The 26,040-nt window shown below is 37.4% G+C and overlaps 1 protein-coding gene across 1 annotated transcript in view; it reads left to right on the forward strand.

The window, feature by feature from the left end:
• The window catches only part of LOC121443744 (protein Jade-3-like), a 54,251-nt gene that overhangs the window by 16,296 nt on the left and 11,915 nt on the right, over window positions 1-26,040 (forward strand). Inside the window, exons 4-7 of the mRNA XM_041645542.1 lie at window positions 8,670-8,860; window positions 13,885-14,096; window positions 16,507-16,674; window positions 19,786-19,902. Of these exons, the coding sequence (XP_041501476.1) occupies window positions 8,670-8,860; window positions 13,885-14,096; window positions 16,507-16,674; window positions 19,786-19,902 (688 nt within the window). The remainder of the gene's footprint in view (window positions 1-8,669; window positions 8,861-13,884; window positions 14,097-16,506; window positions 16,675-19,785; window positions 19,903-26,040) is intronic.

The following is a 26,040-nucleotide window of genomic DNA, read 5'->3' on the forward strand; positions in this document are numbered from 1 at the left end:
TAGAGGCCATAGGCATCAGATTTTTTTATTTCATTTTACATTCTATACACAATTCCCCCCATCCCTCCTCCCGTCTCCACTATCCCCCCAGTCCAAACCCCCAGCGGGTAAGGGCTCCCCTGGGAAGTCAACAAAGTCTGGGACAATAAGTTGGGGCAGGACCAAGCCTGTTACGGGAGGTCCTCCCACTCCTCCAGCCTATCGCCGCTGAGATACCAGCCCATTGGGGCGTGGTCTCTCTCCCTTTAAAAAAGCGGCCACTTCCCTCTCCTCTCTCTCCTCACTTCCTGCTCCGCTGGTGACTAGACTCCCTTCCTGGTTGCGTAGAGGGCTATTGTCTGGGACAGTGATCTGTAAGTTTTTTCCCCTTTAAATAAATACCACCCTATTAATCATAATTCCAAACTGGTGTGGCATTGTTTATGACTTACGCCTTCACAAGCCCTTCCCCCCTGCATTAAAGCTAAGCATGGAATGCTACCTACAGATTTCTCATAGCCAGGAATAGCATCTGGTAGTAAGCTGCTAGATGGATGTTAGTAACCAAACTCAGGTTCTTTGCAAGAGACATTAACTGGTGAACTCTCTCTCTCCAACTCCAATTCTTACTTAAATGTTTGATAGAATTCTCCAGTGAAATACTCTGAATTTGCTTTTTTGGTGTTTTATCTATAAATTTAATCTTTCATAGTTACCTAGTTCATATTGAATGACTTTTAGTACTTGGGTGCTTAACTACTTAGTTTGTTTGATCTAAGTTGTCAAAGTTATGTGTATGCATATATTCATATGTTCTTTCTATTGCTGTCATATTTAAATTTGATAGTCTTGGCCAAGATTTCACTCCCACAAAGATTGAATAGATGAATTTTCCCTTTGACCACTCCCCTCCCCCATTAAGTACAACTAAAAGTCCGGAGCAGCTTGTAAAACACAAATCTTGGTCTTTTAAAAGCTCAAAAGAAGATAGCAGAAGATCTAGGGTTCTTGAGACATAACCTCTGAAACAACACAGACATGTGTTCCCTGAATTTTCTTTTTGTTCTCAGACTTAATACTGGAAAAGGTAGCAACCGAGAAACAACCAGCCAGTGATGATTTTAAAAAACATATAAGAAGCCGGGCGGTGGTGGCACACGCCTTTAATCCCAGCACTCGGGAGGCAGAGGCAGGCGGATCTCTATGAGTTCGAGACCAGCCTGGTCTACAAGAGCTAGTTCCAGGACAGGCTCCAAAGCTACAAAGAAACCCTGTCTCGAAAAACTTAAAAAAAAAATACGAAAAACCTATTCTTCCTAGTGACTGGGAAAGGGAAAGCCTATCAAAACAGAAATCTTTCAGATAATGTTTGTTCATCTCCAGTCAAACACCATGAAAATACTTTAGGCTGTCACTCTGCCCTCTCCTGCAGCACAGATGCAGTAAGAAGCCTAGACTTTAACTTAACCCCACAGTCAGTAATGATTCAACCCATCTAAGGGTTGTGACAAAAAACTTAATGGACAAACAGTTTTCATTTCTACATGATAATAATGGGAATTCCTCCTTCCCTAGTGGTATCAGTCAAGGCCATTCAGTCATTTTTACTAATCTCAATGAGGGAGGTATCATTGAAGGCCTTTTGGGAGCCAGAACTCACCCCAATTAGTAACAGAAAATCCCTGTCATATAGGAAAAGTGGTAAACTATGACTTCCACTCCTACTCTGATGACCAACCATAGTAGTTTGGTTGGAAACCCACCAAAACTAAAGGTTTAAATAAGGCCCCAGGTTTTTAATGCCCCAGATATCTAGTTCCCAATAAGAAATGACTTATCAAGAATACTCCAAAAAGGGGTCGTGGGAGTAGCTCTGTGCTAGAATGCTTACTAGACTGAATTCGATCCTCAGTGTCTGTCTGTCTGTCTCTCTCTCTCTCTCTCTCTCTCTCTCTCTCTCTCTCTCTCTCTCTCACACACACACACACACACACACGGGGGGGGGCATTTTCCTCTCATCCTGTTCACCACCAGTCCACAAGGACAAGGGGCAGAAGTGACAGTAGAGAGCTTTGTATGGCCTGTGAGCACAATGGATATAGCTCTTCAGGAGATAGCGTCAGTGAACCATCTGTGGAAGCACAGTCCTATTGTAATGCTCCTAGCACAATGTCTAGTTACCATATGGACAGCAGCAAGGGTAAAACTTCTGCAGGAAACTGTGTCAAGGGTCATACTAGAGATAAGACAGGCATCAGGGCCTAAAGACAGTCTCCAAATAAGGTCTGGTAGAGAACAGGATGCTTTTCGCCGGGAGTGGGGATGGGGGAGGCGTCCATGTTGCTGACCTCAGAGAGAGCTACCAGGCCATGGTAGACTGCAGCCTCCAATCAGTAGGACCTCCCAGCATACACACACATACATAGAAAGAGAGAGAGAGAGACAGAGAGATAAAGAGAGAGAGAGAGAGAGAGAGAGAGAATGCTTTTAATAGTAAATATTCTAAGAGATAAGGTTTTTTGGAGATAAACATCATTGGGATCATCTTTATTGTTTATTGTCCTATGACCCATATTCAGTTTCCATATGTAGGATCCTGTTGACTACTTTCAAAATGCATGCAAAGTTTATGAAGTTGGAAGGAAAATACCCCTTAATGATGCATGAGTACACAAACTTGTCTTTTAACTTTGCTGGGCATCTGGGCCTCTTGCACCTTCAACTACTTCCTCTACCTTCTGTCTTCCCATATCTTTCCCATTCAATTTTAGGCTACAGAATTCTACCACTCTTGATTTTTGTTTATGAAAGTTGAGTAGTGTGTACAATACATAAAGCATTTCATATATCTTTATGTTGTTTGAAGTTTAAAGCTGTCCATATTGTTCGTTCCCATTATAAGTTTCAGTGCTAATAGTAAATTGACCCCAAACTTAGCAGCGCAGAGCAACTAGACTTGAATTTTGAAGGCTGCACAGTAGCTGGGGGTCAAGTTTAGAAACCTATAAAGGCCTTTTTCTTAAAGTGGCATTACATGAGAATTACATATAACTTGGCTCTCTCGTAGTCTGACAATCTCAGCACAGTCATATGATTCCTTCCGGACAGCCAGGTGAAGGCTGCATTCCTTTTTATGACCCAGTCTTACGGTGCTCATAGCAGTACTTCTGCTAGTCAAAACCACCATAAGCCATCCCTTATTCAAAGAGAGGAGAAATAATCTTTAGAACTGGAAGAATATCAGAGTCACATTGTTAAAGATATGTGGGATTTGGAAAATGCCATTATGTCGTAGAAACGGTAACTGTCTCATACACTAAGTCACAGATTTGGGAAGAAGAGGTCATCACAAAGTAACAAGATTAACGGGCATTTGGAGGAGACTATGCCTAAACATATATTTATGAAGTCACGGGTTGTGGTTTACTTCTATAAATCCTGCACTTGGAAAGCAAAGACATAAGGGTTAACATAAGTTTGAAGACAGCCTGGATTTTGTGGTGAGTTTACAAAGTTAAGACCATATCTTTTTTAAAAAGGCATTTTTGAGACTATTATCTAGTTAATTTTAAAATACTCATCTCAAACCTTTAAAAATCTATAGTGTGATTTTTATATAGTTTCTGTATTATTCAAAAGTAATTCTAGGCACTCATTAGGAAACAGCATAGTCTCTATCTTTCAAAGTATTTGAAAGTCATTTGAAAAGTCCCTGAAAGGTCACTGTCAATAAAAATGGATGGAACTAGAAAAAACATCCTGATGAGCATGAAAGATGAACATGGTATGTACTCATAAGTGGATGCTAGCAAAGGACATTGAGCCTATAGTTCATGATCCAAGAGAAGCTAAGTAACAAGGTGAACCTTTAGAAAAACATATATAGATCCACCTGGAAAGGGGAAATAGACAAGATTGCCTGACAAAATTGGGAGCTTGGGGATGGAAGGAGAAGGGAGAGTGGAAGGGGAAGGGGAAAAAAGAAGGGGAAGGGGGGAGGAGAACTTGAGGGAACAGGATAGTCGAGATAGTGGAAGGACAGAGGTGAGAGCAAGGAAAGAGATATTTTGATTGAGGGAGCCATTATGGGGCTAGCAAGAAACCTGACTCTTGAGAAATTCCCAGGAATCCACAAGGATGATCCCAGTTAAGACCCTAAACAATAGAGGAGAGGGTGCCTGAACTGGCCTTGCCCTGCAGTCAGATTAATGAGTATCTTAAATATCACCATAGAACCTTCATCCAGCAACTGATGGAAACAGAGGCAGAGACCCACAGTGGAGAACTGGGCTAAGCTCCCAAAATCCGGTTAAAGAGTGGGAGGAGTGAGAATATGAGCAAAGAGGTCAAGACCATGATGGGGACACCCACTGAAACAATCTACCTGAGCTATTGGGAGCTCACCAACTCCAACTTCCATACAGGGAAGGAACCAGCATAGGACCAAACTAGGCCCTCTGAATGTGGGTGACAGTTGCAAGACTGGGGCAGACTGAGGGGCCACTGGCAGTGACACCAGGATTTATCCCTTCTATTTGTACTGGCTTTATGGGAGCCTATTCTTTTTGGATGGATACCTTGCTCAGCCTAGATATAGTAGGGAGGGCATTGGACCTTCTCCAAAGCCATATGCCTTACCCTCTCTGAGGAGTGGATGGGGGTAGGGTGGGGTGGGATAGGTGGAGGGAGTGGGAACTGGGATTGGTGTGTAAAATGAAAAAAGATAGTTCTCTTTTTTAAAAAAAAAAGAATAAAAGAATTTTTTAAAAGAACACTATGTTAAGCTTTAGGTCAAACAACAGTAATAATAATTTCATTTCAATGACTCCTCAGTGGCACAGCAGTGTTTTCTTGGGCCAGAGTTAATAATATTCCAGCCACTCGAACCTACTAGTGAAGAACAGGTGAATAAACCTTTCTATAGAGAAGTGGATATGGGTACTTTACCAAAAGCCAGTCACCTAGAAAGTTACTACGACATTCTGTTATATTAAAGGATCTAAATTGAAAGCTATGCTTATGTTGTTCTAACAAAATTACTTAAACCTTTGTGTTTGTGAACATTTGCTGATATGGTCAGTGATCTGATGCCATTCATAGTGTCTCTATACCTAGTCCATAGTGACTGGCAAAGAAAACCATAGTATTCTAGGATTTCCTATAAAGCAGTGGTTCTCAACCTGTGAGTCTCAACCCCTTTGGGAATTGCATGTCAGATATTTATATTACATTTCATAGCAGTAACAAAATTAGTTATGAAGTAACAATGAAAACAATTTTATAACCACATGAGGAACTATATAAAACGGTCACAGCACTAAGAAACTTGAGAACCACTGCTCTAAAGCAATAGCAATCTGTAGGGATAAGTTCACCTCGGGCGAATGTTTACCTATAAATCTGGCGAGTGTGCTCGCCCGCTCACTTCTGCTTTCCTGGTCTCCGCAGGAACCGTGGTTCTGTAAGTCTATTTTTTCCATTAAAGCTATAGATATATTTTTACAATCTGTCTGCATTCTTTTACACCGGTACAGCAATCATACACACAGGCACACACATGAAGCAAAATGTCTTTTGATAACTGGAAGTGTTTGTGTGTGTACACACGTGCATGAGCCTGCATGTGTGCATGTGTAAATGATGATGATTTAAGCTGTTTTCTAAAAAGTCCCAGGCTGGAAATGATAGCACACCTATAATCCCAGCACCTGGGAGGCTGAAGCAGGGAACATAGCAAGAGCCTGTCTCAAAAAAATAAATAAATAAAATCCTCCAGGCATGGTAACACATGTCTTTAATCACAGTACTCAGAAAACAGAGGCAGGTGGATTCTTTGTGAGTTGGAGACTAGCCTGAACTACATGTTGAATTCCAGGATAGCCAGGGCTACATAGTGAGATCCTGTCTCAAGAAGCCAAAAGTAAGATAAAAATCCCAAAATAACATTTTCACAGATCTTCTCTTCTGTAATAAATTCAGTAACTTCTCTTGTAAATTTACATTAATTTAACCTTTTACCTATGTGTTTTCTTGCATTTTGGTGTTATTGTTTCTGTTCTTAGATTCAGACTTTAGTTACTTATACTTAATGGAAAAATGACTAAGGTAACATCACCATTTTAATTATCATTATGATAAACTTTGCATTGAAGTATTATGTACATCCAGAAAATATAGAATGTGTTTTTGTACAGCTGAATGAATTTTTATGAATTAAACGTATTCATTTAACTGCCACTCAGATCAAGAAATAGAACATTATCAACACCCCAGAAGCCTTTCTTCTGCTCCCTGCCAGTAACTGACCTCCCTCACCATAGGTAACAGTTTTGCCAGTTTTCGAACTTCATATAAATAGAATCCTATAGTATGTATTCATTTGAGAGTGGATTGTTTTGTTTATCATTATGCTTGTGCGATCCATCTATGCTGTTGCATGTAGTAGTTCATTTTTCACTCATGCATCATATCTCATTGTTTGAATATGCCACAATTTACCCATTCACCTTTAGTAAGACATTTAGGTTGTTTCCAGCTATTGTAGAAAGTGAACCTTTTTACCCTCTGTAATAATAAAATGTCTGTACATTTTTATTAAAAATATATTTAAAATTTAAATATAATAAAAATATATTTGCTAGGTCAAAGAACATATATATCTGTTCATATCCTGTACATATCTTATAACTGTATTTGCTCCCAAAGTGGCATATATCAATTCATGCCCAAGCCAGCAATGTAACAATAGGTCTATTTGCTTCCGTTTCTTACCATCACTTAGACCTTCAAAGACCAGTTTGGGGTCAATTTTTTAAATATTAGCCGTTCTGGTAGATAACAGTGATTATGATTTCAATATCTATGATAGCTAGTTAGGTTGAGAGCCTTTTGTTTATCTGCTGCAAGAGGTAGCCTTATTTATGAAGTGTCTGCCTAAATCTTTTGCCTAGTTTTTAATTGAATTTTTTGTATATCTTTAATTGTAAATATCGTCTACCCCAAAAATTGCTTTTTCACTCTCTTTTTGTAACCAAAGTTTTAGTGTGTATGTTTCTTCAATCTTTTCCTATTGTGTTTGGTGGCATTTGTGTTTCATGTAAAATATCTTTGCCTATCCTGATGTCATAAATGTATTCTCCTCTGTGTTCTTCCAGAAGCCTTATAAACAAAAGCTTCATTCCAGAAAATTTATAATCAACTTTTTTCTTGTACAGTTTAAAGCACTTGAGATAAACCATTAGTTAATATTCTATAATTTCCTTGTAAGGCCATGCACCAAAGAAGCACACTATATATTTATTTGATCTTGAAGTCTCTGGAGAGCATGTATTTTGTCCTTTTCAGTTAGAAGCAGGCCTCTGAATAAAGTTTTAAAATTTAGCTGCAGTTAATGCTTAAGATTTCTGCATTTTCTTCCAATATTTATTGCTTTTGGATTTCCATATAATAGAATAATTTTAATGTACAAATATATATATTTGTTAACTATTCAAGATACTTTATTTGAAATCATAAGCTTTGGGAAGAATGCTTAGAAGAAAATATGTACTTTCTGCACTTACATGGTCAATTATATATATTACATGTATTGATATTGTTTTATTAATTATCCTACACATATAATGACTCTAGAATTAAATTAGCTCTAAAATCCTTCCAGAGGAATGGTTTTCATTATTTTATGATAATACGAGTATTTCTCCCCCCCCCTTTTTAGATAACCCACACTGTTCTTTAAAATTGCCAAGAAAAGAAAAGATAATCCAGATTTCCTTTTGGTTATATTTTCTGATGCCTCATCTGGTACTTAAACCATCAATTATAGATTAAGTTGTAGACATTTCTTTCCCTGACTGGTTTTCTTGCCTTGAGTTCTTAGGTATCAGAAAGGCCATGGATTTGCTCAAGCTCACTACAAAAGTTGATGGAATAATAGGAATTTTTTTCCATCATGTAGCCCTGGCTCAGACCTATGGCTGCTCTCATATCTTGAGTTTATGCAACTCTATGATCTCTTGACTTTAACTCATTTGCATAATGAAAGTAGTAAGAATTATAACACTAGTGTTACTGAAACATGTTTTTATTATATGCCATAACAAATACTTTTATTTCATGTAAGCATAATAATCTTACAAGTTTGGTGTTATTTAATAATTTATTATTCTTTTCCCTACTTTTTCATAAAGAAAACTGAACCTTATCTAAATTAAGTAATTTTTCAGAACCACTTTACAAATGAATGACAGGAAAAAGAAACAGGTTTGTGTAAGTCTAAAACCTAGTCTGTCCATGGAAGAAAAAAATCACGGGTTTTGCTGAGGTGTATGTTTAAACATGATACCTTTGTGCAGCTAACACTCAATCCCAGATTTTTCCCTTTTAAATATACTTGGTGACCATTAGGTCAAGAACACACAATACATCAACATTTTATTAGAATAAATAGTAGTAGGGTCCCAGATCTGTGTAGGTGAATGAAGCATATCATTATCAGTCAATAAGTTCACAGCAGATGATGAAACTGAATTTTCAGAATCATTTGATTCTAGAAAGGGATCTGCCATATCTCCCAGAAGGAATAGCAAGACATGTGCCCTTGTGTAGCCAGAGTCATTTGGCTTATCCTGTCAGTACCTGAAATCTGTCATTTGTTGATAGTTGCCGATGTCTTTCTATTGCTTTTCTAGGATTATATCTGAAAGGGTAAAGGAAGTTCTCTTTGTCCGGCCGCGGAAATATATCCGTTGCTCTAGCCCAGAGTCTGCAGAGCCTGGCTATATCAATACCCTAGAGCTGGCAGCATCTACATGCCGATATGACCTAGATGACATGGACACCTTCTGGCTTCAAGAACTCAATGAAGACCTTGGAGAAATGGGTAAGCTGTTTTCTTAAAAGTAAATTGTGCTTTGACTTTCACCAGTGATTTTTTTTTAAATTGGTAGAACTCTGTAAAACTTTTTTCATCTGCTTTCCTTTCTTACCTACCCTTTCACTTATTTTTATTTTTGAAGAAATGAGCTATTTATTCAAATGTATAAAGTATAGCAGTATTTTATCAGTATTAATTTTAATCAGTATTAAGATAGAGTAATAAAATTTAAGTGATCCTTCATTTATTCAGTATAATAGCATAGATACAGATAGCACATAAGTTTCATGAAGTTGCTTCATAATGCTAAATGTTAGTGTAGTGATGGTTGATTGAACTTCTAGTTAGAAAGGATACTGAGACCTGTTTGTGGATCAGTCCTGAAAATCACTCTTAATAATGGACAAGTCCATAGAGGTGTGTCTCTCAGGTGTTAGAAAAAAAGGTTTATCAGTATTTAACAGTACCCACTATCCTACTACAAGTGACAGGTTACTATGACCATTGCCCTTTAATATAAGGCTTATAATTTTGTTGCCCAGAATGGTAGGCCTATGGAAAAATATCTCCAAAGTAGTTCTTAGCTACCTTCAGTTTGTTCTCTATGTTAAAGCTAGTATATGAATACATGTGGAAAAAGTTAAAATTATATTAAATCCTCTTTGGCATGGCGATGGAAGCTATTCTGCCAACAACTACTTCTTAATTTTTGTTTTATAATCTTAGTATGTTTTGTTTCTTCTTTATTTGTTCTCTAGGAGGAATAAGGGTGTGGCCAATTTAGAGTGTAAATCATAGAGAATGGAATAAAAGAAGGACAAAGACATAATCAAGTACCACAGTGTGTGGTTTTGCATGCAAATGGAATTCATGATAACACAACCATCACAGTGCTTCTTTTGATAAGAAACTGCCCTATAAGTTCAATGTTTTACAACTAATTCTCTTTGGATGAGGATTACATTTTTTTATAATGGAAAAGTTTGATTTGCAGAAAAAATGGACATTCAGTGCAGAAAATACAAATGTATACCTAAAGTATATTCTGTGTCCTAATATTAACATATTTCTTTGCCATGATGCATTTGTCAGGATGAAGAAACCATCACCATTAACTAATGTTCCAGAATTTTGGGCTTTTTATTTTTTCTCTACTAATCTTTTTCTTGTCTAGGATCCCATCCTATCCAGGACAATACATTTCATTTAATCTTAGAAGAGATGTTTTGTGTGTATAGGGGTGAGGCTTCATGGGCTTTTTCCCCTGTCTACTTTAGCATGTCTATTTGTGTCATCCTTGTTCAGATCATGTATAGGTATTCATGTTGGTGAGATTTTGTGTGTGTAGCTTCTGACATCACTAGGAGACACAATCTCACAGCAAACTCCCTGGTCTGGTCTTCTTGCTTTTACAATCATACTGCTCCCTCATCTGAAATGTTCCCTTAGCTTGAGCAGACATGTTTTGTAGATATATCAAATGAGACTTGGCTCTACAACTCTACATTTTGATTGGTTGTGGTTTTCTGTGGTGGTCTATATTTGTTTCAAAGACAAGTTTCCTTGATGAGGGGTGAAGACTACACTTATCTGTGGATATAAGGACAAATGTTTAGAATGTAGTTAGGGATTATATGGGCTTAATAAAGTAGTGATTTTAATAAAGTAGTGATTTTTAGGTTCTCCTTCAATATCCATGACTTTGCTTGCATTGAGTAATTAGCTAGGTTTCCAGTACGGTTTCCCTCTGTTAAGTGGGTTGTTTTTTTTTATTTGACCAATGAAAGTAAGTTAAGTGGGTTTTAAGTTCAATTAGAGAGCTATTGGTTAACCAGCAAGGTGTGAATACCACTATTGCATTCTTAGTGTTCTTGTGCAGTACTCAACCCTACACAAAGAACTACGGGCAATCAATGAATGTTTGAGAGCAAGAGAAACAGAGATCACAGTGACTAGTTATCCAGTACCAAATGCTTAACTCTGAAAACATACATACATGTAGCATTATACAGATTGACCAGGTTATATTTAGGAACCTATATTTATAGACATATATTCATGGAGCAATAAAGAAGCCATGTGTTTAAAGGAAAATGAGAAAGGTATATGAAAAGGTTTGGAGAGAGAAATGATGTGAATATATTATAATCTCAACAAAATAAAAAATAGGTTTTTGATTGAACTTTAGTTTTTAAATATTTTAGATGTATTTATTTTATTTATATGAGAGTTTTGCCTATATGTGTGTACATGCACTACATACATGCCTGGTATCTGTAAAGGCCAGAAGTCGGCATCAAATCCCTTGAAACTGTGTTGAGGGAGCTGTGGGTTGCATTCCGCCACCCAGCTCCCGCCACCGGCTAGCTTTACCCGAAATAACAACACACAAACTGTATTCATTTAAACACTGCTTGGCCCACTAGCTCTAGCCTCTTACGGGCTAATTCTCACATTTTGCCTAACCCATTTTTAGTAATCTGTGTAGCACCAGTCTTACCAGGAAAGATTCAGCATGTCTGACCTGGCGGCTTGCTTCATCGCATCTGCCCTGGCGATGAGCTGCATGGTGTCTGTCTGAGGCGTCTTACCTCACTTCCTCTTCCTCCCAGCACTCTGTTCTGTTTACTCCACCCACCTATGTTCTAACCTATGAGGGCCAAGCAGTTTCTTTATTATAATTAACCAATGACCTTCCTCCGTCAAAACTGGAGTTACAGATGGTTGCAATTCACCATGTAGGTACTGGTACTTGAGCCTAAGTCCTCTAGAAGAACAAGTGATCCAGAGTTGTTGAGGAGGATTGCCTTGTGTTGGATTTTTCCTTAGGAAGAATGATGTTATAGTCACACATTTTAGAGCTTAAAATAAACTTTTAAAAATATTAAATTAAGCATTTTTGCTCAAGTTAAAGAATTTAAAATGTGTATGCTGGTTATATACTGGGTACAATACTAACCAATGAGCAAACATCCCATCCTCACAAGTTAATGAATTTAGTATTATCATTTTATAGATAAGAACAGTAAGATAACAAAGTTTGCATAGCTAATATGAGATAAAGTTGGAATTTGAATCCAAGTTTTTATAACTAGACTCTATAACTCTGCTTTTTAAAATTAGCTTATAAAGTAGCAAGTTTATTAAATTTTCATACATACTAAAATTTAGTTTATCCAGTCTTCAGTCCCTCATCTCCCCACTTCCCATCCCTGCTTAAACCCTTATATTTGGTATTCCCCCTTGTGTTTTCAAATCTATTACCTTTCCCACCCATCTTTGTTAATTGTGGCCTCTTTTTTTCTCCTGTCATAGGTCCCTTTCTATTTTCCTGAACTCTACATAATCATTCCTACACAAATATAAATATATTAAAAATTAGACTATAGGTTCCACATAGGAGTGAAAACATGGTGCTTATCTTTCTGAGACCATGTTACCACACACAATATATTTTCCAGTTATTTCCGCTTTCTTGTGAACTTCATTTTTTCTTTATGAATTGATAAAATTATACTATATTTGCATTATTCATTTATCAGTTGAGCATTTGTTTGGGCTGATTCCATTTTCTTGCTATTGTCAATAGAGCAACAGTAAAAAACATGGATATGCAAATATCTGTGTGATGGGATATAGAATTCTTTGAGTATATATCCAGACTAGACACTATATGCTTTGTTCCTGCATATCTATATGTGTATTTGATATATACATATGTGTATGTAAGTATATGTATATGTATATGGTATGTCTAGGCTGAAAATAAGCCAGAGAAAATCTTTGCTTTGTAAGTAGATAAAATTTTAAAAGGTAATTCATACATATTTTAAAATTCTTTAGATGTCTTACATTAAAAATATTGTTGGATAAATTTATCTTGAATCATTTTGAAAATTATTCCTTAGTTTCTAAAAGTAACTAAATAATGTTCCAAAAATCATTGGTCCTCTTAAGAAGAAAAATACTTAGTTTTTACCAATATCAGCCCTATGAATCTTTCAGTTGGGTTAAATATGGAGGGTGAGGAGAAAAATAAAAGTATAAAAAGAAAAACAAATCAGAAAGAAAAGGGGTAATTTCAGAATTACATTTAAATCTTTGTGAATGTTGAGAGGTTTCTATTATTGCTTGTTATTGAAAAATGGTATTTGATTTTTTTAAATCAGTTTTGAAAAACAGTATTTCATATACATATCCATATATACATATTACCTAGGATTTTCTTTTATGGGTTAATACATTATCAAATGAAAACTTCTTGTTATGACCACTAAGTATTTTTAGTGAAGCTAAGTTACTAATACATTATTTGTGCTCAAACAAGTAAAAGATTTAAATGCTACGAATTAAAGTGTTCAAAGTTACACCTTTGGTTCAAGTCTTATTAGTAGGAATAAGAGAAAATTAATTAAGGTTTTAGCAGGAGATTGACTAGGATTTATTTTTATTTTTTTCGAGACAGGGTTTCTCTGTAGCTTTGGAGCCTGTCCTGGAACTCCCTTTGTATACCAGGCTGGTCTCGAACTCACAGAGATCCGCCTGTCTCCGCCTCCCGAGTGCTGGGATTACAGGCGTGGGCCACCACCGCCCGGCTAGGATTTATTTTTTAATTTTATATTTATTTATGTATATGTGTGTTGAGGAGAATTTTTGAGAATTGATTCTTTGTTGCCACCATGAGGTTTCCAGGAATTAAAATCAAGTCATCAGACTTAGCAGCAAGTGTCTTTACCCACTGAGTCATCTCACTAGCCCCCTGACTAGGATTTAGTAAAAAAAAAAAATGTAAGCATCTGTAAATTTTTAAGAAAATGTGCTGTGATGTATTTCTTCATTAATGTATTAAACACTAATTTTATTTTACTCAATGTTAGAATTTCTCTAGTAAAAAAAATCCTTGAAATCTGGTTGCTTTAGATCAGGAAAAAAAAAAGATGGCTTTGTCCCTTAGCATCCTGCCTACCCCTGCAGTTGATGATTTGGGAATGACAGCTGACAGAAGAGTTATTGGTTTTATTTTTGTGCAGGTTATGGGCCAATTGATGAGACGCTTATGGAAAAAACAATAGAAGTTCTAGAACGCCACTGCCATCAAAATATGAACCATGCTATTGAGACAGAAGAAGGGCTAGGAATAGAATATGATGAAGATGTGATCTGTGACGTGTGCCGGTCTCCAGACAGTGAAGAAGGGAATGATATGGTATTCTGTGATAAGTGTAACGTCTGTGTGCATCAGGTTAGTGGAAATGGAGACTGCCCCCTCATACAAGGTCAACATATTAGTGTTAAAGTCAAAAGACAACTTTTGGGATTTGGTTCTTCTAGTATTGGAGTTCAGAAGTTTAAACTAAAATCATCAGGCTTAGTCCAAGTGTCCTTAATCTGATATCTCATTGTTCCAATGGTCAGCATTTTTGAAGCTCAGTGATTATTATTTCTAACACTCATATCTGAACAATGTCTTATATTTAAAGGTGAAAATCAAAATTAGGCTTTGCTGTTCTTCAGTACTTCTAGAAACATTGCTTGTGGTCCCTAAGCTGCTTTACCTACTAATATTCCCCCAAGAGGCTAAACCTAGGCCTTTATTGTGTCATTTCATGTCTAGACCATTGAGATTTTTCTCATTTGATTCACTCAGGAAGTCCCTATGCTTCTTGCATCATCTACATTGGAGATTTTTCTCATCTTAGTATTACAAACAATGTAAGGAAAGGTTAAATGACTTTACACAAGTTAGTTGACACTTGTTCTGTCACACTGTCATATTAATAATGTTAGCTTTAATGATATCAGCACTTGTTTCAACTCTTACCCATATCCTATGCTCTGTTCTGTGGTAAAACAAAGTCACTTGAGGTACAGTGATGAATATTGCTAACACTATCCTGTCTTCATTTTACAGCCATGTCTGAATTTAAAAATATCTTCTGAGAGAGAGCTACAGGTGGTTGGTTCAGTTGGTGAAGTACTTGATGCCAAAGCATGAGAACCTGAGTTTCCAAAACACACATAAAGAACTAAGTTACAGGGGCACACATGGAGAGGCAGCGTTAGGATCCCTGGTACTTGCTGCCCAGCCAATCTAGCTGAATCAAATTCTTAAGAGACCCTGGTTCAAGAAACAATATGGAGGGCAATTGAGGAAGACATTCAGCTTAACCTATGACACACACACACAAGAGGATACCCATACACAGTCTTGTCTTCCTACACACATACAAGCACACACACTTACTCAATCACACACACACAAGGATACCCATACACAGTCTTGTCTCCTACCTTAGGTTATCAAAGTGTACATATCTTCCAAGATGTAGTTCAATTCAATTCTTGACTTCTACCTAACTAAATTTTTAATCTTCTGAACATATTGTATATTTTATTCGTATTATTAGTTTATGTAACAAATACTGTAAATGCACTAAGCACCATCTATGAGCCAGGACCATGCTGCATTATGGTGACACAGTGATGAAGAACTTTATACTTTCTGCCCCTTCCCCCAAGAAAACCACAGTATAATGATTAAAAAGAAACTACCAGTTTACCAGAGTGCCAGGTGATTTTTGTTTCGGTTTTTTGGTTTTTGTTTTTCAAGACAGGGTTTCTCTGTAGCTTTGAAGGCTGTCCTGGAACTCACTCTGTAGACCAGGCTGGCCACAGATTCACAGAAATCTGCCTGTCTCTGCCTCCTGAGAGCTGGGAGTAAAGGCATGTGCCACCACCACCTCTCCACCAGCTGATTTTATAGATTATAAATGCATGTGGAAATGGCATGGAAGAGATAAAAATTAAAAAACAACTTCCAACAAGTGGCACTCATGCTGAATGTCAAAATGTATGTCAAACCACAGAGGTCTTTTCAGTCAGAAGAGAATATGTTCATGGCAAGTAGTCAAAGTGGGCAAAATATTTTGGAAGCATTTTTTTTTCAGAAATACATTAGAGCAATTAAGAGGGGAACTGGACAGAATTGAAGATGGGGGATCTAGAATAATTTCAAGTATCTTCCACCTCCCTGAGTTTATTATTTTCTAATATCATTACATAAAGAATTAAAAAAGCTCTCAGAGCTCATTATGGATTATTGTGATTCAATTCACAAGTCTCCTGGTTCAACCTAAACAAATAATTTCTACAATTTGCTGAATGTTTTTCATGTACCAGGTCGTATTAGACTCTTTATAAACATTAGCTGATTTGTATTCATATAGTTCACTATTTTCTATCACCTTTTTTCTTGATCACAATAGTACATGACATGTTGAAGTTACTCCAGTACTGATTTGATGACCTGTTACAATATATAAACATTGGAGACAATTTGGAAAACAGGAAAAAGAATCCATTTTTTTAAAAATAAAAATGTCTGTAACCCAACTCTCTGTTAATAATTCGCTAACTTTGGGATGAATCTCCACCTTGTCTTTTTCTATCTAGATAGGCATGCTAATCTTAGTTCAAATGCTGCTACATTCGTTTTTAGTGTTTAAAAATTGCTAAATCCTAGATAAGAACTTCTTCAGCTAGATTTGTCTTTATCCCCAAAACAGAGAATATTTTCTTAACTATGTCAAAATTGTTGTTAGTGCTAATACAGATACACTGACCATTCTTCCCTCTCTTCCTCATGCCTACAGGCTTGCTATGGCATCCTTAAGATTCCAGAAGGCAGCTGGCTGTGTCGTTCCTGTGTCCTGGGCATTTATCCACAGTGTGTTTTGTGTCCTAAGAAAGGTGGAGCTATGAAGACCACCAGGACAGGGACTAAATGGGCCCATGTCAGTTGTGCCCTGTGGATACCAGAAGTAAGAAACCATCTGAATCTGGGACCATTTACTCCAGGGTGTCCTACTTCCCATGATGTTTAGACAGACAGATACTTGTCATGGAAATGCTTCCTGCTCACCTATATTTCTGAGATTTCTGTGCCACCTCAGGTCTTCTTGGACACAAGTGTGCATTTTAGCCCAAACTTATGTATTTGTGAATGGTACTTTCAGTGGTGTTTGATAAATTTGTTTGAGAGAAGAGGCATAAAAGACCAGAGTGTGGGAGATGGAGATGGCATAGCTCTTAGGAGCTCACAGTGCTCTTATAGAGGATCTGAGTTCAGTTCCAATACCATGTCAGGCAGCTCACAACTGACTGCCTTTAATTCTGCTTCCCAGGGAATTGATGACCTCTGGTCTCCAGAAGTACCTCTACACATATACACATATAGTAATATTTTTATAAACAAATATTTTAAAACTATTTACTATATTTAAAATAAACACACTACTTTTTTAAAAAAAAAGACAAAGTGTGAGAAACATTTTAAAAGTAAACTTTACCTTACTTTAAAATACCTGTAGCCACAGCCAGGCGGTGGTGGTGCACGCCTTTAATCCCAGCACTCAGGAGGCAGAGGCAGGTGGATCTCTGTGAGTTTGAGGCCAGCCTGGTCTACAGAGTGAGTTCCAGGACAGGAACCAAAGCTACAGAGAAACCCTGTCTCAAAAAAAAAAAAAACACCTGTAGCCACAAATTAGTCTAAAACATGAAATACCACAGAACTATACTAATAGCATCCTGGAAGGCTCCCTTATATCCCCTCCTTTCCTTATTTCCTGGGAATAATAACCATTTTGATTTTGATCAGCTATAGATAAGTTTTATATATTTTTGAGCTTCATGTAAAAGGAATTCATACAGTAAGTATTATTTTATGTCTGGCTAGCACTCCATGTTGTAATATGTATCAGTAGTTCACCAATTTACATTGCTTAGTAGTTTGCCATTTTATGGATATACTGTTTATTCATCCTGCTATTGTTCATTAACTTAATTAAAACATGGCTTCTAAACTAAGCATAGTAGTACATTCCTGTAATCCCTATACTTGGGAGATTAAGATCTAGAAACCAGCTTGGAACTGTCTAGTGAGCTAAAAGCCAACCTACATACTTAGACCCTGTAAACCTACAAACAAAACCCACAGATTTGGGCTAGGGTGTAGCTAGTGGTAGAGTATTTGCCTAATATGAACAAAGCAGCTCTCCATTACCAAAAAATTAAATTTAAAAAGGTTGAAGCCAGCCCTGGTACATATGCCTGTAAACCTACATCTTTGGTTGGAAAGGCAGGATAGTCAAAAGTTCAAAGCCTGGGCTGCATAGTAAACTCAAGAGTAGCCTAAGCTATAGTGAGACCTTGTCTCAGAGAAAAAAACAAGAGCTAGGGAATATAGCTCAGAGGTAGAGCACTTGCTTAGCATGTGCAATGGCCTGGACTTGATCCCTAGTACCACACACATAAAAGTAAAACAAATCATCTATAATCCTAACACTCAGAAGGCTGAAATAAGAAGGTCATGAGTTAAGGACCACCCTGAGTTACATAGATGCTATCTCAAAAATAAAAATACTAAAACTTTTAGCCAGGCAGTGGTGGCTTACACCTTTAATCCCAGTACTTGGGAGGCAGAGGCAGGTGGATCTCTGTGAGTTCAAGGCCAGCCTGGTCTACAGAGTGAGTGCCAGGACAACCAGAATTGTTACACAGAGAAACCCTGTTTTGAAAGAAAAAAAAAACTTTCAAAAAACTTCTCTTAGGGCTTCTAATTCTTGATTTCTAGATTTTGAATTATTAAAGATCTCTCTTTCCTGATCTGGATATAACTTGTACTAGATGAATCATCTTAGTTTGATAGTTATTCACTGTTTAAAACCTGTTTCTTTCTGGTGCTGGAGAGATGGTCCAGGGATTAAGAGCATTGGCTACTTTTCCAGACCAAAATCCCAGCACCCATATAGTGGCTTAAAACCATTTGTAACTCCATTCCCAGAGAATTCAATACTTTTTTTTCAGACCTTTGTAGACAGTCCATGCATATGGTGTACAGACATGCATATAGGCTAAACACTCATACACAGAAAATAAAACAAAAAATAATAATTTTAAATATTTATTTCTTGGGTCTGGAAAAATGGCTCAGTGATTAGGAGCACTAGCTGTGGCTGTAGAAGACCCAGGTTCAAGTCCCAGCTCGCATATGGCAGCTCACAACTATCTGTAACTCCAGTTGCAGGGGATCCATGGCACCAGGCATACGTGTGGTGCACATATATATGCATGCAGGCAAAATATGCATACAAATAGAATAAATATTTAGAAAACAGTTTCTTTTAAAAGGCATGTATAAAGTTATAAAAGAGAAACAAGAACACATTTTTAGCAGTAATTAGATTGACCCTTTGTTTCCAGATGGAAAAGAATTTTTTCATCTTTTTTAAAGTATACCTTTCCTTTCAGCATCCCCAAAGACTTAATTTCACTTTGAAGCTACTTTGGCTGAGAGAGTAGGGTAAGCTAATAATAGTTACATAGTTTTAAAGATTGGGGTTTAGAAGTGATATCATCCTCATTCTTTCTAATTACATGCTGCAGTCTCTTCATTACATAAATTTGCTGCTACTTTCCAACAATATTATCCTGCTTTGTGAACCAAATATAAAGATCTGTCACCGCCTGTCTTTATATTTAGTTGATTAAATGAAATAGCAAGGCATGTGGTACCATCTCTAACATAAAACAGATACTAGAATTTCTAAACTTTCTTTCCTTTCCTTAGTAGCTTTCTTTGGTTCCTAAGTAAAGATGGATATATCTTGATTCTTTAAGGTAACCATGACTACCTAGTCTACCCTCGTGCACTCACATCACATATATGAATTGTTTACATTGCTAGAAGTAACTGAAGGACTGAGCAATGAAAAGAGATCTGTTTTGTTTATTCTTAGTTTCATACTAACCTTGGAAGATACGGCTTACCTCATTGTTTTAATGTTCTCAGCTTCATATAACATCATTTATAGTTTGTGAAAAGTACTTCTGAGATGCCTTGGTGCTTCTGCCTTATGATACTTTATTTGTAGGTCAGCATCGCTTGTCCTGAGAGAATGGAACCCATCACAAAAATCTCCCATATTCCACCTAGCCGGTGGGCCTTAGTTTGCAGCCTGTGCAAGTTGAAGACAGGGGCTTGTATTCAGGTAAGTGCCCTGAGAAGTAGTGGAATGAGCTAAAACCAAGAGTCTCCCCTCTCATGTGCAGGACGGTGTCATTCCACAGAGCATGTGTGGAAATCTTTTCAGATGTTGCTTCCAGGCTATTCAGCTTGGTTTTTGTTTTTTTTTTTTTTGGGGGGGGGATTGGTTTTTCGAGACAGGGTTTCTCTGCAGCTTTGGAGCCTGTCCTGGAACTAGCTCTTGTAGGCCAGGCTGGCCTCAAACTCACAGAGATCTGCCTGCCTCTGCCTCCCGAGTGCTGGGGTTAAAGGCATGCACCACCACTGCCCGGCTCATGGTTTTTTTTAAAGATTTATTTTTATTTATGTGTATGTGTGTGGGTACCCCCAGAGGCTAGAAGAGGATGTTGGATCTCCTGGAACTGGATTTACAGGTTGTTGTGAACCATCCAGCATAGCTGGGAACTTGGATCCTCTGAAAAAACAATAAATGGTTTTACCACTAAGCCTATTCCTTTCAACATTCATATTGGTTGTGGGCATAGTGATATACACCTTAGGCCCAGCTACTCGGGAAATTGGGACAGACGAATCAGTTCAGTTCAGGAGTCCAAGGCCAACCTGAAAAAACATAGTGAGATCCTTTCTCAAAATAATACTCATAGTGGTATTTAACCTTTTAGTGTCAGAGCTCATGAATTAACTGAACTCTGAAGCTGAGTGATTTCATTCTTAGTAGGAATAAGCTATAACTCTAAAGCTATAAGCCTATAACTCTAAGCTATAAGTCCATGTTCAGTAAATTCATTAATTGTCAATTTAAGATCCAGAATGATTGAATAGATGGCTCTATAAACATTTGAGTATGGAAAGGTATATTTGAATAGATAGTCTGGTGACTAGTTTTGAAAATCATTCTCATAGGCTTCTATGTTGCACATGGCAGTACAAGTAATGTTTTCTAAAATATCTGAGGTACAGTATCACTTCACTTTCTGTTCCAAACATACTAAGGTGGTACTGCTTGTAAGTGGGAAGGAAGGACTGACCTTCCATTCCATAGTCTTACTGTATGTAAGCTGCAGACGGTTGAAATTAGATTTTCCTGTACACCTTCAGAGAAAGGAGTCTCTGTAATGTCATAACTTAAGACAATGACACTAGGTGTTCACTGCTGATTAGCATATCAGGTTGCAGACTTGTTATCTAACAAATATGAGCACTTGTCATGTTTTTTAAAAATTTCTTTTGGCTGATTTTATTTATCTTAGCTATAACATTTTAGTATTTATAAAGGAAAAGTGTCCCCCTAATATTTATGGACTTTGCTGTCTAATATTATGTCAATTCAACACAAGCTAGGGTTATTTTGGAAATGACTCAATTGAGAAAATGCCCATAAATAGACAAGCCCGTGATGCATTTTCTTGATTGATGACTGATATGAGAGGTTCCAGCCCACCATGTGTGTGTGTGGGGGGGGGTGCCACTCCCAGTCTAGTCCTGGGTACTATAAGAAAGCAGTTTGAACAAGCCATAGGAGCAAGGCAGTAGACTCTTCCACGGCCTCTGCATCATTTCCCACCTTGCGTTTCTGTCCTGACTTCCTTGGATTATGCAAATTGTAAGATGAAATAAACCCTTTTCTCCCTAAGATACTTTTGATTATGGTGGATTTTTGTTTTTTTGTGAGGATGTTTGTTACTTTGTTTTCCCTGGTTTTGAGTTTTTTGAGACAGGCGCTCTCTGTGTAACAGCCCTTACTGTCCTGGAACTCGCTTTGTAGACCAATCTGGCCTCAAACTCACAGAGATCCACACATTTCTGCCTCCCAAGTGCTGGGATTAAGTTCATGGACCACTGTGCCAGGCCTGGTATTGGTGTTTTATCATAGCAGTAGAAACCCTGAGCCACTAACCTATCACATTGTCTGTTTGTTTAAGTTCTTTCCTGTTTGCTCTCCATATATGAGCCTCTTAAAGGCTAAGATGATACCATTCCACCATTAGTATTCATTTAGGGTTCATTAAATAAATGCATATGTTTCCTTGTATCGAATTAATTTATAATACATATATTCCATCAAAACAATATTTTCCATGTGCATTATTTAATAATTTTACAGTGGAGATTGACTTTGTATTCAAAAAATTACTTATTCTCCTCATTATGGCACCCACATTTCCCACTATTTTGCTGTTAAAGATTATTTTTATGCAATCAGTAATTAATAACATAGTGAGGAAAAAAAAACATTGGCCTTATCCTTTGCAGATCTGAGTTTGCATTGCAGCATTAGGCTACACATTCTGTGTTCTATTATATTGTTCATCTATGAGTTTTATCTTACCTAGTTTTGTTCTACGCTTTCCCCACACCTTGACATGGTTAGACATACAGTAAATACTAGATTAATGGGTGGCTAATAGATAAACAGATGAGTAGATGGAACATTCTAGAGGTTTTTTTGTCTGTAGACCAACGGTTTTTAATTTTATTTCTTAAAGTTCAGATTCTTGATTTTAGAGAACTCTGACTAAATTGAGGCTATTATGCATTTTTTTAGAAAAGATTACACTTTTTTTTTTTTTTTGGTTTTTCGAGACAGGGTTTCTCTGGCTTTGGAGCCTGTCCCGGAACTAGCTCTGTAGACCAGGCTGCTCTCGAACTAACAGAGATCCGCCTGCCTCTGCCTCCCGAGTGCTGGGATTAAAGGCGTGCGCCACCATCGCCCGGCAAGATTACACATTTTATTGATTTTTATTGAACTATACATTTTTCTCTGCTCCCCTTGCTTCCTCTCCCCTCCCCTTCAACCCTTTCCCAAGGTCCCAATGCTCCCAATTTACTCAGGAGATCTTGTCTTTTTCTACTTCCCGTATAGATTAAATCCATGTATGTCTCTCTTAGGGTCCTCTTTGTTGTCTAGTTTCTCTGGGATTGTGATTTGCAGGCTGGTTTGCTTTACTTTATGTTTAAAAACCATTTATGAGTGAGTACATATGATAATTGTTTTTCTGGGTCTAAGTTGCCTCACTCAATATGATGTTTCTAGCTCCATCCATTTGCCTGCAGATTTTTAAGATGTCATTATTTTTTTCTACTGTGCAGTACTCCATTGCTTTAAATGTACCACATTTTGCTTATCCATTCTTCAGTCGAGGGGCATTTAGTTTATTTTCAGGTTCTGGCTATGACAAACAATGCTGCTATGAACATAGTTGAGCACATGTTCTTGTGGCATGATTGAGCATCCTTTGGATATATACCCAAAAGTGATATTGCTGGGTCTTGAGGAAGGTTGTTTCCTAATTTTCTGAGAAATCGTCACACTGACATCCAAAGGGACTGTACCAGCTTGCATTCCCACCAGCAATGCAGGAGTGTTTCCCTTTCCCCACAACCTCTCCAGCATAAGTTGTCATAAGTGTTTTTGATCTTGGCCATTCTTACAGGTGTAAGATGGAATCTCAGAGTTGTTTTGATTTGCATTTCTCTGATGGCTAAGGATGTTGAACATTTCTTAAGTGTCTTTCAGTCATTTTAGATTCCTTTGTTGAAAGTTATCTGTTTAGGTCTGTGTCCCATTTTTTTATAGGATTATTTGTTATTTTGATGACCAATTTCTTGACTTATGTGCATATTTTGGAGATCAGTCTTCTGTGTGATGTGAGGTTGGTGAAGATCTTTTCCCATTCTGTAGGCTGCCATTTTGTCTTGCTGACTGCATCTTTTGCTTTACAGAAGTTTTTCAGTTTCAGGAGGTCCCATTTATTGTTTCTCTTGGTGTCTATGCTGCTATTATGCATTTTTTTCTTTATTTTTTGTTTATTTTTTTTAGTTGTTGAAAAATAAAATTTCTGCCTTCTCCCCATTTCCCTCCCCCTCCTCCCACACATTGCCCCCTCCCCCTCTCCCCCCCACTCCATTCCCCCTTCCTCTCGAGAATGAAGAGCAGTCCAGATTCTCTGCCCTGTGGGAAGTCCAAGGTCCTCCCACTTCTATTTTTGTGTGGTGCTGGAGATTAATCTCAAGATCTCAAGTATGCTGAGCAAATGCTTTACCACTGAACTGCATCCTTATAACAAACTTTAGTATAAGGAAATTTAATATGCTCAACAACTGTATATGCCTAATTGTATACTAGGGTTTACTTTGGGTCTACAACTGTGGAGTTTATATTTTAGTTTGTAAAAGTAGACAGCAATAGATGTTAAATAAAATGTTAGAAGGTGATACCTGCTGTGGAAAAGACTGTGGAGGTCAGTAAGGAGTTTGGAAGTGTGATGCAGGGAGTGTGAGTTACAAGTTTAAGCTGAGGGTTAGGGTAGGACTAACTATGGAGGTAACATTTGAACAAAGACTTCAGTGCAAGACAAAAAAACTATGTAGATGTTTAGGATGAAAGTGTTCCAGGCAGAGGAAACAGCCATGAGATAGGAGTGTGCCTGGCCTATTTGATAAAAAAGAAAGAATCCAGCAAGATGAATATGGAATGTTTGGGAAAGAAGATCAAAGAAATTATATGGGTCTTTAATGGTTAGAGGAAGGACTGTTAAATTTTTTCTGTAAATAGCAAGATAGTAAATATGTTAGACTTTGTAGACCATGTAGTTTCTTGTCACAGCCACTCAACTTTGCAATGTGGCCATAGACAGTGTTTAAATAAGAGCCTTTTTGAGCATGAAGGCTTCTGATAATCCTTTAGCAGACACTAGTCTGGATTTTGCCCAGCTTTCTAGACATACTTGCTCTAATTGCCAGATTTCCCAAATTTCTCTATTCTATATCTTATTTTGGAGTTCCTATTCTATCTAGATCCTGAGGCTTGACCTAGTCTATGAACTGAGACTGTGTCTAGAAAAAAAAATGGCTTTGAAGCTGGGTATGATAGCATGCACCTATAAGCCCTAACATTTGGAAGGCTGGGGCAGTAGTACCACCAGTTGTGGGCCAGCCTAGGCCATATAGTTAGACCCTGTCTGAAAACACAAGGTGGGAAAAAAAAGATGGAGGAAAGTGGAAAGAGGGGAGAGGAGAGAAGAGGAGGGATATACTCTTTGGCGCCAGCCTCCCAGGATTTGAAACCTGGTCTTCTTGCTGGTTATGTAAGCTTAGAAAAGTTACCTAACATCTCTGGGCTTCAGTTTCCACAACTATAATTGGAGACAATAATAGTAATTACTTAAGATGGCAGAGAACATAGCATAGTACCTAACAGATAAATATACATGTTAATGGGACAGCTAGTAATTGTATATGCCCATATTATTATTCCCTAGAGTAAATCTGATTATCTGATAAAAATCTCTAACATGTATTTGGCTAGCCAAACTAAATAGAATCATCCAACATTTGTGGTTTGGATTGATGGTAGAGAGATAAGGGCCTGTTTGAAGTCACTTACAAGTATACAAAATTTAAATTGGTAAACTAGCACGAGTTTACTGTTAGGCCAATATGAGTTCAATTGTGATGGAAATTAACTTCTAAAAGATAAAATCTTCAAGTGGAGAACTAGTAAATAAGAAAGTACATTTTTTTCCAGTGACTATTAAAAGTGACACAATAAGGAAAATGAAATACTAAGATTAAAAGGAAGGTGGAGGAGATAGCTCAGTGGTTAAGTACTTGCTGCACAAGCATGAGAACCTGAATTTGAATCCCCAGCACCTATTTAAAACTAAATGTTTGGCATCATACATCTGTAATCCCAGCTCTGGGAGTAATGTGCAGAAGCAGGCAGATCCTGGAATCGCTTAACTGGCTAGCCAGTAAGCTGAAATGGTGAGCTCCACGTTCAGAAGCAGACTTTGTTTCAAATATAAAGTGGAGAGCAACTAAGGACATCAACCTCTAGTCTCCACACATAAAAGAGCACTCCTCCACCCACCTAGGGAAGCATGTCATTGGTTTTTTTGGTTTTTTTTTTCATATATTTCACAATTCATTAATGGAAGTTGTTCTTGTTCTAAGACTGTTATAATCTCTGCCTTTGGGAGCTCAAAACATTTTAAGGGGAGATAAATGTAAACATGGGCTAGTCATGATGTGATACATGCCTGTAAAGCCAACACTTGGGAGGTAGAAGACTTCAAAGCCAACTTTGGCTATATAGTCAAGCCATCCAATTTTAAAACCAAAAAAAATGGGAAAAGTTAGG

The sequence above is a fragment of the Microtus oregoni genome, unplaced genomic scaffold (assembly GCF_018167655.1).
Source record: "Microtus oregoni isolate MIOR12 unplaced genomic scaffold, Mior012 000112F_ref0000385, whole genome shotgun sequence".
In the NCBI taxonomy this organism is placed as follows: Eukaryota; Metazoa; Chordata; class Mammalia; order Rodentia; family Cricetidae; genus Microtus; species Microtus oregoni.